The sequence below is a fragment of the Pleurodeles waltl genome, chromosome 4_2, assembly GCF_031143425.1.
Source record: "Pleurodeles waltl isolate 20211129_DDA chromosome 4_2, aPleWal1.hap1.20221129, whole genome shotgun sequence".
Lineage (NCBI taxonomy): Eukaryota > Metazoa > Chordata > Amphibia > Caudata > Salamandridae > Pleurodeles > Pleurodeles waltl.
The window spans coordinates 448,996,765-449,012,129 of record NC_090443.1 but is presented as its reverse complement, the minus strand read 5'-3'; the positions used below and the strand labels follow the sequence as shown (position 1 = coordinate 449,012,129).

General features: G+C 41.4%; 1 protein-coding gene across 1 annotated transcript in view; it reads right to left on the bottom strand.

Annotated features, from left to right (window-relative positions):
• Positions 1–15,365, bottom strand: part of LOC138294158 (hepatic lectin-like) — a 171,490-nt gene that overhangs the window by 117,431 nt on the left and 38,694 nt on the right. The window contains exon 4 of the mRNA XM_069233344.1: positions 11,354–11,428. Coding sequence (XP_069089445.1) covers positions 11,354–11,428 — 75 coding nt within the window. The remainder of the gene's footprint in view (positions 1–11,353; positions 11,429–15,365) is intronic.

Here is a 15,365-nt window from a genome sequence, read left to right as displayed (position 1 = left end):
TATGTTTGGGTGTGTGTTTCTTTGAAACTATGTGGTATTCAGGTGAGTGTGTTAATTTGCATTTGGTGGGTGTTTGTGTGTGCTTTTCTGTGAGTGTGTTTGTTTGGATGAGTGTGCTGTTGAGGTGGTTAGTGTGGTGTGGTGCTTGTGTCTGTTTGTGTTGTTGATGCATGTGTGTCCTGGTGTATGTTTGGATGTGTGTGGTTTTGAAGATGTTTTCCTCCCTGGTGATTGTGAGTTTGTGAGTTTGGTGGGTGCTGTTTTGCATGTATGTGAGACTTCGTGTGTTTGGCTGAGTGTGATATTGAGGTGGCTATTGTGGGTGTGCTGTGAGTGTGCATGTGGTGGTGGTTGTGGTGGTGGTGCTTGTGGGTGTGGTGATGGGTGTGGTGGTTGTTGTGGTGCCTGTGGGTGTAGTGTCAGTAGTGGGTGTCTGTTGAATGGATGCATGTTTGTGTTTCTTGGTGTGTATGTGTTTGCATGTGAGTGTGCTGCTTTTGTCTGTTGAAGTGGGGGCATGGAAGGAAGTAAGTGTGCTTGGAATTGGGGTGGGAGTTGGGATTTCGGCACAAGGTTGGGCCAGTTGGGGGCTGTGGTCAGTGCAGAGGCTATTTTTGTTAGTGATCTCTGCATTACAGACATTGAACTAGGAATTACATCCAGGAATGCAACCATCTGTTGCCTTTGGGAGCTAAGCCCCTGGATGCCATTCACAATCACTGTCTGGCTTACAGAGATGCTACAGTCAGTAGCCCCTTTCCTCAGCGCAGCTGGGGGGACAGGGGTGGGGGAGAAGCCTGCATCAAAAGCGACCCCAGCCCTTTTTGGGGGGGTGGAAAGTTTGGTTAACTGGGCGCGGGGAGGGGAAGAAGGAGGATGGAGAGGGTAATCTGGGTGATGGATAAGGATGCAGACGGAACAGGTCATGTAGGGTCCACCACCACTAGGGACTAGTTGCTATTGGAAGCCTCCAAAGATGATGATGAACTGGTGGCCTGTGTGCCGTACCCCACACCCTTCTTGCCACTGTGTCCATTGGTGTCTGATGTTTCTCCACCTGACACACAGTGATCAGCTACTTCCCCATCTTCCTGGCCAATGTCTCCTTTGCCTCCTCCTGATGATGCTGAAAAGACACATACAACATTTTTATTTCATCTGTGCAAATCAAAATGATCACAGGGTTATTTTACAAAACATTTCCTAATTTCTAATTTTCACCTGATTCAAAGCTATAAAACTTAGGTATACTTTACCATTACCCCATGCATGTAGGGAACATATTATGAACCTATTTGCTCACAGTTTTGTAAATTAACATTATTTCATTTTAGATCATTTCTCTAAAGCACTTTAAAATTCTTGTGGAATTGTTTAACACCTCTGAATGGTACAGATTGGTTGTTCTGAATAGTGAACTCATGTCACAACAATAAATATTTAGCAACAAACCTTTGTACCATGTACATTGTCCATCTACAAAAGTCCCTTTCAATAACTCCTTTGCTTCAACATTGATTTATCACCTGGACATACCAAAGGTCACAAAAATGTTGTTTGGGGTATGTGTAACTCTGTCACAAATATGTACACATTCCTGCCTGTTTCAATAAATAAGGTTTGCCTATTAAATTCATGTTTGTTGAAACAGACTGGTTTACATGTACATTTGGGAAGGAGTAAGGCTTCATGGCAATCTGCAACTATTAAAATGAGCTGACTTGAAGTTTTTCAGTGAAGACATATTTCTGAAATGTTTTGCTAAGAAATATTGCCATTGTTTTCAAATTCCTAGTAATTTTGGATCAGATGCTCAATATTGTTTTGTCATTAAACCAACTTACCAGTGTGAACTCAGAAACATCTACTGTACCATAAGTGCATTGTATGCTATGTCACCTGTAATAGGGCCAATAGAACATCCTCACAATTGTGATGGAGCATCACACCTGACAAGAGGTCCTGATTTAGAGTTTGGCAGGGGAGTAACGCCATCACAAATGTGATGGAAATCCGGTCCGACGAATTACAATTCCATTACAGCATATAGAACTTGTAATACGGCGGACAGGATATCCGTCTTGTTTGTGATGAAGTAACTCCTCTGCAAAAACTCTAAATCTGCCCAGAATCTTCTATTGTGGCCTGTTTGCTACAACTGTCCATCATAAACTAGAGAACATCCAGGTACCTATGTTTTATTAGGCAGGCGTGTGTCTGCTCAAAACAGTCCTTTTGTAGTGAGAATGAATTTAGTGGGATTTAGTTGGAAGCTGTAACACAAATCAATGCACAAAACAGATCATCATCCATCGTGTTCCAAACTTACACCTTCCAGAACTCTTCTTGTGTGTTGGATGTGTGTCAACCTTTATGTTGATGCCACAAATTATTGCTGTAACAATTGTTTTTTAAACTTACAGTAAGAACTTAAAAAATTACTTACCCCCTTGATGCTACTGATGGGCTCTCAACTGCCCATCTAGGCCCAGATAGACCACTGCAAGTATATGGCCATTAGGGCGGCAAACACACTTCCCACGTTGGAAGGACTGGCTAAGCTGGACTTCAGATGACTTTTAGGTCCAGCATCATATGTCCTCCCAACTATTGCAGCAATGGATGCTGCATTGCTTTTAGACCCCCAGCATCCGCACCTTATTGACGGTGTCATTCCATTTCGCCTTCTTCTGATGGGCATTGACTTGTATGGATACGTGAAAAGAAAGAAAATACGTTTTGTGAGGTTTAGTTTGTCTGTATGGCTGTAACGCAATTTTGTAAAATCTAGCACAAACATTTCTAAAAAGTTCATACTGATTATTTTCAAAAAAATATTATTTCCCAGGACATACTATTTTGTAGTGACCTTTTGAGTACTCTCATCATTTTTCATATCATCCTTTTAGAAATCTAGGCCACAAACAACATTTCCTGTAGTGAGGGGCAACTTCTGATCAATACAAATCATTGTAGGCTACTGAAGGCTAAACATCTTGTACATTGTTAGCACCCCCCCCACACACCCAGCTTCATTGGCTTACTGCCTAACGTGTTCAAAGCAAGATACTTTAGTTCGAATCACATACCATGACATTGGAAGGGCTGCCATGTGTGTCAGTGAGAGCACAGTTTTTGGTGATGTATGAACATATGTGTGTAGGATTGGGACATATTTGTATCAGTGACTGAGAGCTTGTGTCATATGTACTTGCAACACAGGACATACCTTCCTCTATATGTGGCGCAATCACATGTATAATACGTAGAGATACTCATTACTCACACAATGGGATTAAATTAAGGTACAAAAACAAAATTCAGGCAAGTTTATAACTTTAAAATGTTTTCCTGCACTTTACATTTCTCTCAATTTGACATATGGCTATAACTTTCACATATTCTACTGGCCACTGAAAGTAAGGGACATGCAGCTTGTGAACGGTATGCAGTTTGTGACTTTTTCCAGTATCCCTGGAAAAGCCCTATTGTTCTATAATGGCATCTGGTGTATACCCCATGTGCTGGAAGAAGGCTATTATCATCTCTCTGAAGAAAAAGCTCAGTGGAGAGGCGGATGATATGATAAATCTCTCGCCAGTTTTGCTGCTACCTGCCTCAGCTAAAATACTGGAGAAACACTTTATTTAAAATGTACCCACTTTCTCTGTGAAAATGAATGCCTGGATCCCTCTCAGCATGGATTCAGGAGTAATCACAGCACTTAATGCACTGTGCTGTGTATGCTCCTAGTAGGTCATTGAGATCTACTGGCCAGAGGAAGGTCAACATACCCAGACTCCAGAAAACAAGATGGGTGGGGGGAGAGCCTTCACAGTAGCGGTGGCCAGACTATGTAACAAGCTGCATCATCTCATCAGAGGAATGGACTCCTACATAATTTTTCATAGGCTGGTAAAAACTTGGCTGTTCTCGACAGCATAATTGGTTGGTCTGGGTCACCCCGAGTCTGTGCATCTTTCTGCTTTTGCTGTTTTTCCTACAACCTGTTTTCCAGCGCTTTGATGCCTTTTGGTTTAACAAGCATTACAAATGCAAAATACAAATGGTACATTTTGAATTATGAGTAAGTTGAAATGAAAGTCACCTTATTCATTTAGATAATGTTTCATTTCAATTTACAGACATTTAAAACATCATTAAACATCATTTTGTTCCCAGCCAAATTATTGAGTTGACTACACTCCAATCACAACACTTCACTCAGAAACTAAAAGGAACAATTTAGCCTGTGCCATTAAAAAAAGCAAGTTAGTTAGAAATACATTTTCCATTTAAACATGTCACCTGCTTTGCTTGGCATCGTGGCTCCCAGAGGCCGATCACAGCAGCAAAACTGGAGGAGGTGTTGTTGGCTGCAGTTTTAGGAGGCAAGTGAGCTTTTTTCATAACACTGTGTGCATGTACATGACGTACATGACTGTCAAATGAGATGGACACAGCCACTGACTTTCGTATGTTACTGTCACACAGGTTAGCCTATGGCTGTGTCCATTGTGGAGTTTTACACCTACGACGTGTCAATGTTTGCTGTTGGATTGCAAATGTTCTGACGGCAAGGTCAGGTGGGCACCATTTTAGAATGTGAAGCAGTGTATTTTTAAATTTAAGTGAGCCTCCACCACTCAAAATGGTGGCTAGTTTGTTTACCTATGCAAAATGCATACATTACTGTTTGTTGTTAACATTTTAAAAGTAGAATGTAATGCATCACTGTGTTTAAATGCGATAGTGATGCGGTTTATGTTATACTTCAGTTGACGGAATTTAGGGAAAAAAATAATGCGGAAATAATACATTTGAAATTTAATATTTGCACATTATTTAAAAAAAATACCAGACATGTAAAAAATTGTTTTTCTAAGTTACAGCATCACTAAAAATGAAGTGTACACATATGTCACAAAAACATATGGAATTGTACAAACATATGAGGTGTGTGTTGAATATCAAAGTATTGTTTATCCATTTTAATGATGTTTCTCTTTTTTCTTAAATGAAGACATATGATCCCAAGGAGAGATAGAAGACGGAAGTGTTGAGGCCATTTCCAGACCGTGCCACCATAGAAGAAAGGGATATTAGTAAAAAAACCAGTTTGAGTAGGCAAACTATTCTTGATTTATGTAATCAGCTAGAGCCAGATCTTCTGCCTCACAATAGGAATCCCACAGCAATAACATCAATAGTGAACATCATGGCAGTGCTCCATTTTGTGGCCACAGGATCCTTCCAATACACTGTGGCAGTATCTGGAGGCATGTCACAACCAAATTTCAGTGATGTGCTACAAGAAGTCCGTTCTTCAATGATGAGACACATCAACCCCTTCATCCAGTTTTCACAAATTGAGGATTTTGCAAATGTGAAGGGAGATTTCTATGCTTTTGGTGGCATACTGCATGTGGTTGGAGCAATTGATGGCACACATATTGTCTTAGTGCTACCACACACCAGGGAACAGGTCTATTGCAATCGGAAAAACTTCCATTCAATCAATGTGCAAGTTGTCTGCTTTCCAGACTTGTACATCTCAAGCATGTGCGCCCATTTCTCTTGGTCAACACATGATTCCTTTGTACTACAGAGCAGCAGCATACCCCTGCAAATGTCAGAACCTGGACCTGAGAGGACCTGGCTTGTTGGTAACTAGAATATGACAATATAATTATTTGCTTACTTTATAGTGTAGGAAAGTACAATGGGATGAGATATTTGTGCTCATTACATTTTTTACTTTCCTATAGGAGAATCAGCTTATCCTAACCAACCATGGTTGTTAGCACCGCTGAGAAATCCAACAATGCCAGGGGAAGGCTGCTTCAAGGAGGCCCATCGAAGAATACAGAGGCCAGTGGAGTGGGCTTTTGGGCTCCTGAAGGACAGATTTAGATGTCTTGATAAGACCGGTGGAGCCCTCCTCTACTCACCCGATAAGGTAGGTAAAATTAGCATAGCCTTCTGCATGTTGTACAACATAGCCCTGTGACGGAGCATTCCATACAGGGTGAACACCATGAAGAGCCACTGGATGAGGATTTTGAAATGCCAAATGAAAATGATAGTGGTGAACATGAAGGAATTGGTGTACATCAGGATGTTATTGACAACTTTTTCACATGAGTTTAAGTTTATCTTTACATATTGTTATATTAAATGTCAAAACAAATTGTGACTTAATGAGTATATCAGTATATGCTGGAGATTTTTCAGGAATGGTTAGTTCAGGAAATTCCAGGGCAAAGGTGTGTGTTTGATAAATGTTTTGACACATTGACTTCTGTGTACATTTACATTGATTATCTTTGATTGTTCTAAGTGAATGTGCCCTTATATATCATGTGAGTCTAATTTGTCATGTAAAATAAATATTTTCCTTTTTAGGATCCTTCACCATGTCATCTTCATTCGGACATTTCAAAGTTGTGACATTTGCAGTTATATGCTGTTGCAAAGTACACAGGCACCTTGGGTTCATCTTGTAAAAGATACACACTTTGGATGTACATATAGTGTACAAAGACAACTTGCACAGTGATTGAATAGAAGTTCTTGAGATTGTATTAGGCCTGTTTTCTGTTGAGTGTTGCCACCATGAAAATATAAGCTAATTAACTTGCTCTAACCACATGTATAAGTTAAGCGATAGCATACTCCTCTTCCTTCTGATTGGCTAAATCCTCATTTTGTGTTAAGTGTATGAAGCTGTGGATATGTCTCATCATAGTAGAAATAACTTTTTGTAGCACACCACTGAAGGTTTGTTGTGACGTTCCACCAGATACTGCCACAATGTATTGAAATGATCCTGTGGCCACAAAATGTAGTAGTAGTACCATGATTTTGACTATTGGTGTTATTGATGTGGGTTACCTATTGTGAGGAAGGATGTCTGGTTCTAGCTGATGACATGAACCAATAATAGTTTACCTATTGAATCTATTTATCAGGATTGTATCCAATTCTTCCATCGTGAAAGGGTTTTGAACATTAAAAATACAACTGACACAGACTATTTGGGTTATGCATTTGTTGGAAATTGTGTCTGAATTGTTCTATAAACAATTATTTCTTACAGATGTATTTAATCAATATATTAAGATTTTTATTGAGTATCACCTTTTTAAATAATGTTGGATGAAGAAATAATCAAAGAAAATACCACAAGACAAACAACACCAGTCTTTGATTTTGTGATTTTTCATTTATTTAACACACATAAATAAACATGATGAAAACCTAAAAACACACAAAAAAAAACAGTCAATCATTGTGGATGAAACTACTTTTGTAGAGGCTAAATTATTTGAAGTCCAATGTATAAAATACAACTGTCTTAAAAAAAGGTGAATGTGTCCATAAAATAGTCCACAGAGTAAATGGTAGTCAAACACTGGAGGAAATTAGGTTCTGTTTCTCTTTATGGTGGTTGCAGAGATCTTGCCATCCTCTCCTAATGGTCTGGATGAACTTCCCCACTGGGAGGGCCCACAGTTGCAGGGACTGGGGTGGGTGGAGTTGTTTCCTGTTGTGCCAGGGCCTTCATGGATGTGGCTGCTCAGACTGATATATTTTGTTCAGAGGTTGAAGGACCACAGACAGGGGAAGATGGTACAGGAAACGTCATGCACGTATGGTGATAAAACATCAAACCTTCCCCCAGTCAAGGAGCACAAATTTGAGTTTAAGTTCTCCATCTCTACATTATGCTCCACCTGCACTTGCTTTATGTCCCAGAGCTCTGTTAGGACCTGGACCATCATGTTTTGGGACTGATGTAGGGCTTCCAAGACTTGGTCGATGGTGGTCTGGGTGACAATGTACCCAGTGGCCTCACTTTGCTGTCCTAGAGATTCCCTCCCATGACCCTTACCCCACTACCCAGTGCCCTTGAGGCAGTGTGCCTCATCCCACTGGGTTTTGGCTGAACTGGAGGTGGTGGTGGTAATGGCTCAACAGCAGCTAGGACATATGGGTGTTATATTCATTTGGACACAGAAAAAGGCGGTATCCTGAGGCTGAGGTTTTGTTGCAGCTGTGAGGGAGATGTAGGTGTGGGCCGAGTAAGAGTCACTGGAGCTGTCTGCCCAGACAGACCAAATGGCCCAGCCAGCTCCTCATCATCCAGACTTGTAGGAGTGGTGCCCTCACTAAAGGATTGGTCCTGGTCTGAGGGTGTCCTCAGTGGCGGACAGTGGTCCACTGGCTCTGGGTGTGGGACCTAATATGAATTACAAACAATCAGAAATGTAAAGTCTGGATTGTACATCAAATGTGTCTTCGGCTACCAGTGCAGCAACCTAAAAGTAAAAAGATGATTAATGGAATGATTAGCCCTTTCTGTGAATTTTGTAAATTACACATACTAGTTGATTTATACATATGCAAACATCAGACATACTGGTGAAGAGATGTCCTGAAAAGAAAAAAGGTAATTTATTAAGTGTACATTACATGTACCAAACATCCAACCCAACATAGTGGAGAATTTAGAACTAAACCATTCCAAGGCCTAGCAGGCTAAATATCTGACTATCATACAACTTCAAAGAATTAATGGCATTAGTCATCATGTGAACATTGCAAAGGTAATTGTTTATCAATACTACTTATATTCAGCAAGCACATAACAGAACATGAATTCAAATATTTTAGTCAACATGCTACGATTTGGGAAAAATTACATCAATTCAATCAAATGACAAGAAGGTGACAACATACTAGATAAACTCAAAAAATGACAATTTCATAAATAGCATAAAGTTGGTTGTCAAATGCATAATACTTTGACATATGTGCATATATGAAAGAAAGGAGAGAATGACCAACATCATATTGCAATATTAGTTTCCAGAGACAAAAACAGGGCATCATGGTTCTATTCATCCTTAACAACTCTTGTAAAAATGTGAGTCAAACATACCCAGTGAAATATATGCAGGGGAAATGAATACACAGTAACAATATGTACACACATATGTGAATGATGTCATTAGGTGAAAAGGACACTTTCAAGCACTATTCATTCATGTGCAACTAGATAGAGTCTGGAACCTGTTTTCTTGATTACAACAACATACTTTGGAACAAACCAACAAACAAGGCAAATGTGAGGGTTGATCCATGGAGTACAGCACGTAATATGACAACACATTGATCATTGTTAAAAAAAAATAGATACAACCATAATGCTACCAGTTTGATGATAACCATATATTTTGATACTGTAAATTTTGATGAATATGAATATGTTTTAATAAGGGTCTAAAAACATTATCAGCAGCTAACTTAAGGGCAAAAACTCTATTTCTGATTAGTGAGACATTGATCATTTCACTTTAAGAGTCTCTATTCCACCAGGGATTCCTGTCAAGCCTTAAGGATATGAAAATCTGCAAGACCTTCTCCTCTCAGGGAAAAAGTTGTAGGGCAGGACTGGGAGAATCACCACCAGTCCTCAGGGCTGCCGAGTGGCACTTGAAGACCAGGGAACGCACTCTTCCCCGGTGGTCATTCCACCTCTGACTAATTTTTTCCTGTGTGCACAGTTTGTTTGCTACAGCTTTCACTCTGTTAACTAACCTGGCTCTCATTTGCCTTTTCTGAGATATGGTTGTATTTAGTACTTCAGCTCCAAACAATTGTGGCTCTACTTCTATGACTTCATCCACCATGACTGACAATTCTCCCTCTGTAAAATGTGCAGTCCTCCGTCTTGCCACAGTGAGTAACTAAAAATACATGAAAGAGTGGTTCACAAGTTGATGAACATTTTCTAAATGAAACAAATGAAAAATTAACATAGGGAGTTAAAAAAAATAACCTGATTCCTAAGTGACAAAATCAACAGCAAAATGGTATTCTGCAGTGGAATGTGTAAGGATCATTGTCTGAAATGGAGTGTGTTTTATAGTGTGGTATATAGGTGTTCACAATTGGCCAATATACATCAGGTGTGTGCTGGTGGCATCCATCCAATAGCCAGAGCCAGTGTACCATGTAGAGCGGGTCTAGTGACTGACTCCTGCCATCAGGAATCCTCTACCAGAATAGCGTCCGCATGACTTGGAATCTTAAATATGCTTGGCGCGATCCTGCTGCTCTGACAGTGATGGAGTACTGTTAGCCAGCATTGGAGTCCGCTGCGACAACAGCGGTAGACCACTTACATGGCAGAATCCACTCTGTTGATGCGGACAGAAGTTCAGCTGCTATACATTGAAATATGGTGGTCGGAACTCCGTGAGCTTGACGGAGTACTTTAAACCGCTCTCACGATGGGATGACGGAACTCCTGTCAAGATCTAAATCAGACTCATAATCAACATCAGGAAGAAAGCAAAAAGTAAACTGAAGTGAGTGAAACAAATATGAAGCAGGCAAGATTTTACACTAATTGTGCCTTGTTCGCACTAAAGGAAACAGTGATGAAATAGAATCATGCACAGTGGGTACCGATTTGAAGGTATTTGGGACAAGGGATCTTTTGTCACCTGTAGCCTACCTGCTCACCCAGCCAGAGGAGGGTAAGGGAGATCAGCCTCTTCTCTTAACAAAAATAATTAGTGCTGGTCAATCTACAATCCCATTTGAATGAAAGTAGGCCAGCCTACTCCTGCAAACTGAAGAGAGTAGTGGCGATAAAGCTACTGTCTCAATGAGAAGAGACCATTTGAAGTCAATGTACTCTCCCTAGAAAAAACAAACATTGAAAGCCAGCTAATGTACCCTCCCAGAGTGAGCTTTAAAACCCATTCTACTCTCCATCTGTCCAGAGAGGTTTAGGCAACATCCTAAACTAGGCACAGATGTGGAAGCCATTCTACTCTCCACCACACAAGTGAAAGTGATGGAAGCCGTCCCGCCCCCCATATTCTTGGTGAAAGTTTCTGAAGTCTTAATCTTGCTCTGAGGTGAAAAGTGGAAACATTTCTACTTTCCTCAGCTAGTTGAGAGAGTTCAATTCATCCGCACTCTCCACTTTCTAGAGGAGCTCCGCTGCTGGGCAGTGCTGAAGTCCTTCTATGACTAGAGATTATCATTCCTGCTAGAAGCCTTTTGGGAATGGCTGAGAACTGGATTTGTAGGTAAAACAATAAAAAAGTATTAATTTTTGGCTCGCTATTATTAACAAGTGTGGTCAGGTCATAGCCACAGTAGAGTCCAAATATGGCAAGTGGCAAAGAATAGTCTTCAAATAACTGTCAGCGGGATATAAAACACTTGGACAATAAAGGCAAGGACATGAACAATTTTATCCACATACACAACCCCAGTTAGTATCTATCGAGTCCTACTTGAACCATCTTCTATTAAAATGTCAATGGCTCACCTTCAGATTTGAGCTTGGTTAAATCCTTAGTGAAGTCCGTTTTTATAGCTTCTGCTTTGTTAAAAACAGCTTGAACTAAAGGAAGACACAAACAGGAGACTGAATGCATATTTTTGCAATTACAATTCAACAGTCTCATTTAATAGGTTTTATTGTTTGCTTTTACCAAGGAGTTTTGTGAGCATTTACATGAGAACAGAGATCACCTGCATGTAAATAAATATAAAATTGAGTCTCTCCATGCCACATTGCCCCTGCATGTACATATGTATGTGTGAGCCCCTCCAACCCCGGAAGTAAACTTTGCTCTTAGCATGACGGCTCCGAGGAAGCTACACTGTTTGCAACCATGTTTAATATCACTTTTACAAATGGAACGAATACGATCGAAGCTCGAAAAGTGCTGTAAAATGTTACTGTTAATGTAACATATCTCAAACTTGGGACTGGAAATTACTAAAGGACACGTAATAGTAAAGCCAGACACATGGCTTTAATTGTTCTGAATGGTCCTAAAGGGAAAAATAGGGGACCATCCAAGATCCTTACTTTCAGAGACCAAATGTCAATGTCTGGGACTACGGCTGCTTCAGGGCCACTGCAAAGCATGTTCCAGAAAGCAAACTTAAAGGTTAAAAGCGTCAACAATGCTGAGCCACTTTATTGTTCGTCAGACCTTTAATTTCTGGCCGTTTAATACATTTTCAGAGGATGTGTTTGACTCGTACCTTCTGCGGAAAGGTGGCAGATAACTTGGAACCCTGCCCATTGCTTGATCTCTCAACAAAGTGTTGCTACTTAGCTGTGTTCGGGAAGGATGAACATATGACTGACTGAGAGTATCCTCTGAAAAAAACTATAACAATAGATATTAAGGTTTTGTCTAGAGAATTGATTTCACTTTGCAGTCTATTCAGAGTACTCCCTACAAGGGTGATTGTAAGTTTGTAATAACTTTGTTTTTGGTATTTTTGTTGATGTTATGTTATTGCTCATATAGACAGCATAAAAATGTAGCTTTCAGTTAGCATGTGAAAATATAGACTACAAAGATCACAATGGAAAAAGTCATGCACTGCAAAAACAAAGGCCAAACAAAATTATTTACCTGATAACGTTTCGAATTGAATTCTTGGCAGGTCAGAAATCATATAGACATATATTGTATGATTTTTAGAGTTAAGCCTGCAAGTGCATGTGTTAGCACATGTAACTCTGTTGTGTACAGTAAAGGGCTTGGAGCCACTTGTCGCTTGCTTGCGTGGCACTCTTTACAGCCTTGTAATTCGTCAAGGCAGGCCTAACATAATTTCTGTTCCTCTCTGTGGAACAGGGACCAAGCACTGATTAAGTTGATTCAGTCAGTGCCCGTCCTCTGCTCCAGACGTAATAGGGGTACTATTTTGTTCTGTTTAACTTTTAGTGCCCATGCTGCGAACAGAAGGCGTGTGACTGGCCAAAACGTGCCCAGCAGGACAAATAAAATTGGAAATATTTATCTTCTATAGTTGTTTCTTTCCCAAGTCTTCTTTTCTCACTTTGCACTCATGTTTTCTTTTATTTTTGCTTATAGGTGCTGTTCTCATAAGATGAGGTTTATTTTATTGCAGGGAAATATTGTTTCTTTCTTATGTGTAATTTCCGAAATGATGCTTTAACACATAATTGTGCAATCCACTCTACTCCAATCCACGGCGATCCACCCCACCTAACCCCACACCATTCCGCCCCACTCAATCAAATCCACCCCAGATCAATCCTATCCAGCCACCGCAATCTAATACACTCCAATCCACCACACTCAAATCTGCCCCACTACAATTTGCTCCAATCCAAAACAATCTGCCTCATTCCAATCCAAAACAATCTGCCCCACTCCAATCTTCCACACTCCAATCTACTCCACTCCAATCCAAAACTAATATGCCCCACAAACATCTGCCCCACTCAAATCTAAAACAATCTGCCCCACTCCAATACAAAACAAATTGTCACACTCTCGACTACCTCACTCCATTCCAAAACAATCTGTCCCACTCAATCCAAAACAACCTGCCCACCTCCAATCCAAAACAACTAACCCCACTCCAATCCAAAACAAACTGCCCCATTCCAATCCAAAACAATATGCCCCATTCCAATCTGCCCCACTCCAATCCAATTCAGTCAGCCTCATTCTAATCCAAAACAATCGGCCCCACTCCAGTTTTCCACACTCCAATCTGCCACACTCCAATCCAAAACTAACCTGCCCCACTCCAATCTGCCCTACTCCAATCCAAAACAATCTGCCAACTCTAAGCCAAGAACAGTTTGCCCCACTCACATCTGCCCTACTCTGGTCCAAAACAATCTGCCTCACGCAATCCAAAACAATCTGCCCCACACTACAATCTGACTCATACTACAATCTGACCTACGCTCTAGTCCAAAACAACCTGCCCCACTCCAGTCCAAAACAATCTGGCCCCACTCCAAGCTGCCCCACTCCACACCACAATCAAATCCACCCCACACTGGCTGAACATCCCTCACTCCAGCCCAATCTACCACACTCCAGTCCAGTCCACTCCAGTCCAATCCACCTCACTCCAGTCCAGTGCGCCTCACTCCAATCCAAAACAACCTGCCCCACTCCAATCCAAAACAACCTGCCCCACTCCAAACCAAAACAATATGCCTCATTCCAGTCTACCCCACTCCAATCTAAAACAATCTGCCCCACTCCAGTCTGCACCTCTCCAATCCAAAAGAATCTGCCCCACTCCAACCCAAAAACAATCTGCCCCACTCCAACCCAGAAACAATCTGCCCCACTCCAATCCAAAGCAATCAGCCCCAATCCAAAACAATCTGCCCCACTCCTATCCATAACTGTGGTGCAGGGGGACCCCAAGCTCTATGGCCCCCCAGGCACTGTGCACAGGCCTCTGGCCTCAGGGCTCCTGACTGAGTCTGTAGTGTGGAGGAATGGCCGGCTTTAGGGCGGTGCAACTTTGTTGAAGGTGCTGTGTTTAAAAATAAGCTTTGGGTTTAGAAGCACTGAACTTGCTTGTGCATTCAGCAGTTTTCAGGCAACAATAACAATGTCAAAATAACTCTGGTGACTAATGTTACTGCTGGTGAAACATCCCAATTTTGTCTAGTGGCAGTTTTTACTCATCATAAAGTTGTGCAGAGGGGTAATGTGCCAGCTGAAAAGAACATATACCATGCAGATCACAACACTGTGAGTGAACTATGAGTAGTGCGTCAACAAACAAAAATAAATGAGTGTTTGAGAGGAGAGGGAATTAGTGAAGAAGATCATGGGGGGTGCCAAAAAGACTTACGCAGCAGACACCACAAGTGCTAAAGCCAGCCCGGTGTGGGGGGCCCTTTCATGTATTTTGCAGGCCCCCCTCAATTTTTTTATGCTACTGAATCTGCCCCACTTCAATATAAAACAATCCACCCCACTCTATTCCACCCCACTCCAATCCAATATACCTTACCCCAATCCAATCCACCTCACCCCAGTCCGGTCCTCTCCGATCCAACCCACCCCATCCCATCTAATCCATCCCAGTCAAGCCAAATCCAATCTAACCACCGTCATTCCACCCCAACCCAACCCACAGAAATCCACCACAACCCAATCCCATCCACCCCATCCCATATCCAGTTCACCCCACCCTAATTCAATCCACATCAATCCAATTAATAAAATCCACCCCTCTCAATCCAATCTAGCTCACTCAAATCCAGTCCACCTCACTGCAGTCCAATCTACTCCACTCCAATTCGCACCCACGCTAATCCATTCCACTCTACTACATTCAACTACACTCCAGTCCAGTCCACCCCACTCCAGTCCACCCCACCCTACTCCACTCCAATCCACCTCAATCTACTCTACTGCACCCAACCCCAACCTCAATCCAATTCACTCCACCCCATTTCAATTCACCCCACTCCATTCTAGTTCACCCCATCCATTCCACCCCACACTACTTTACTGCAACCCACTCTA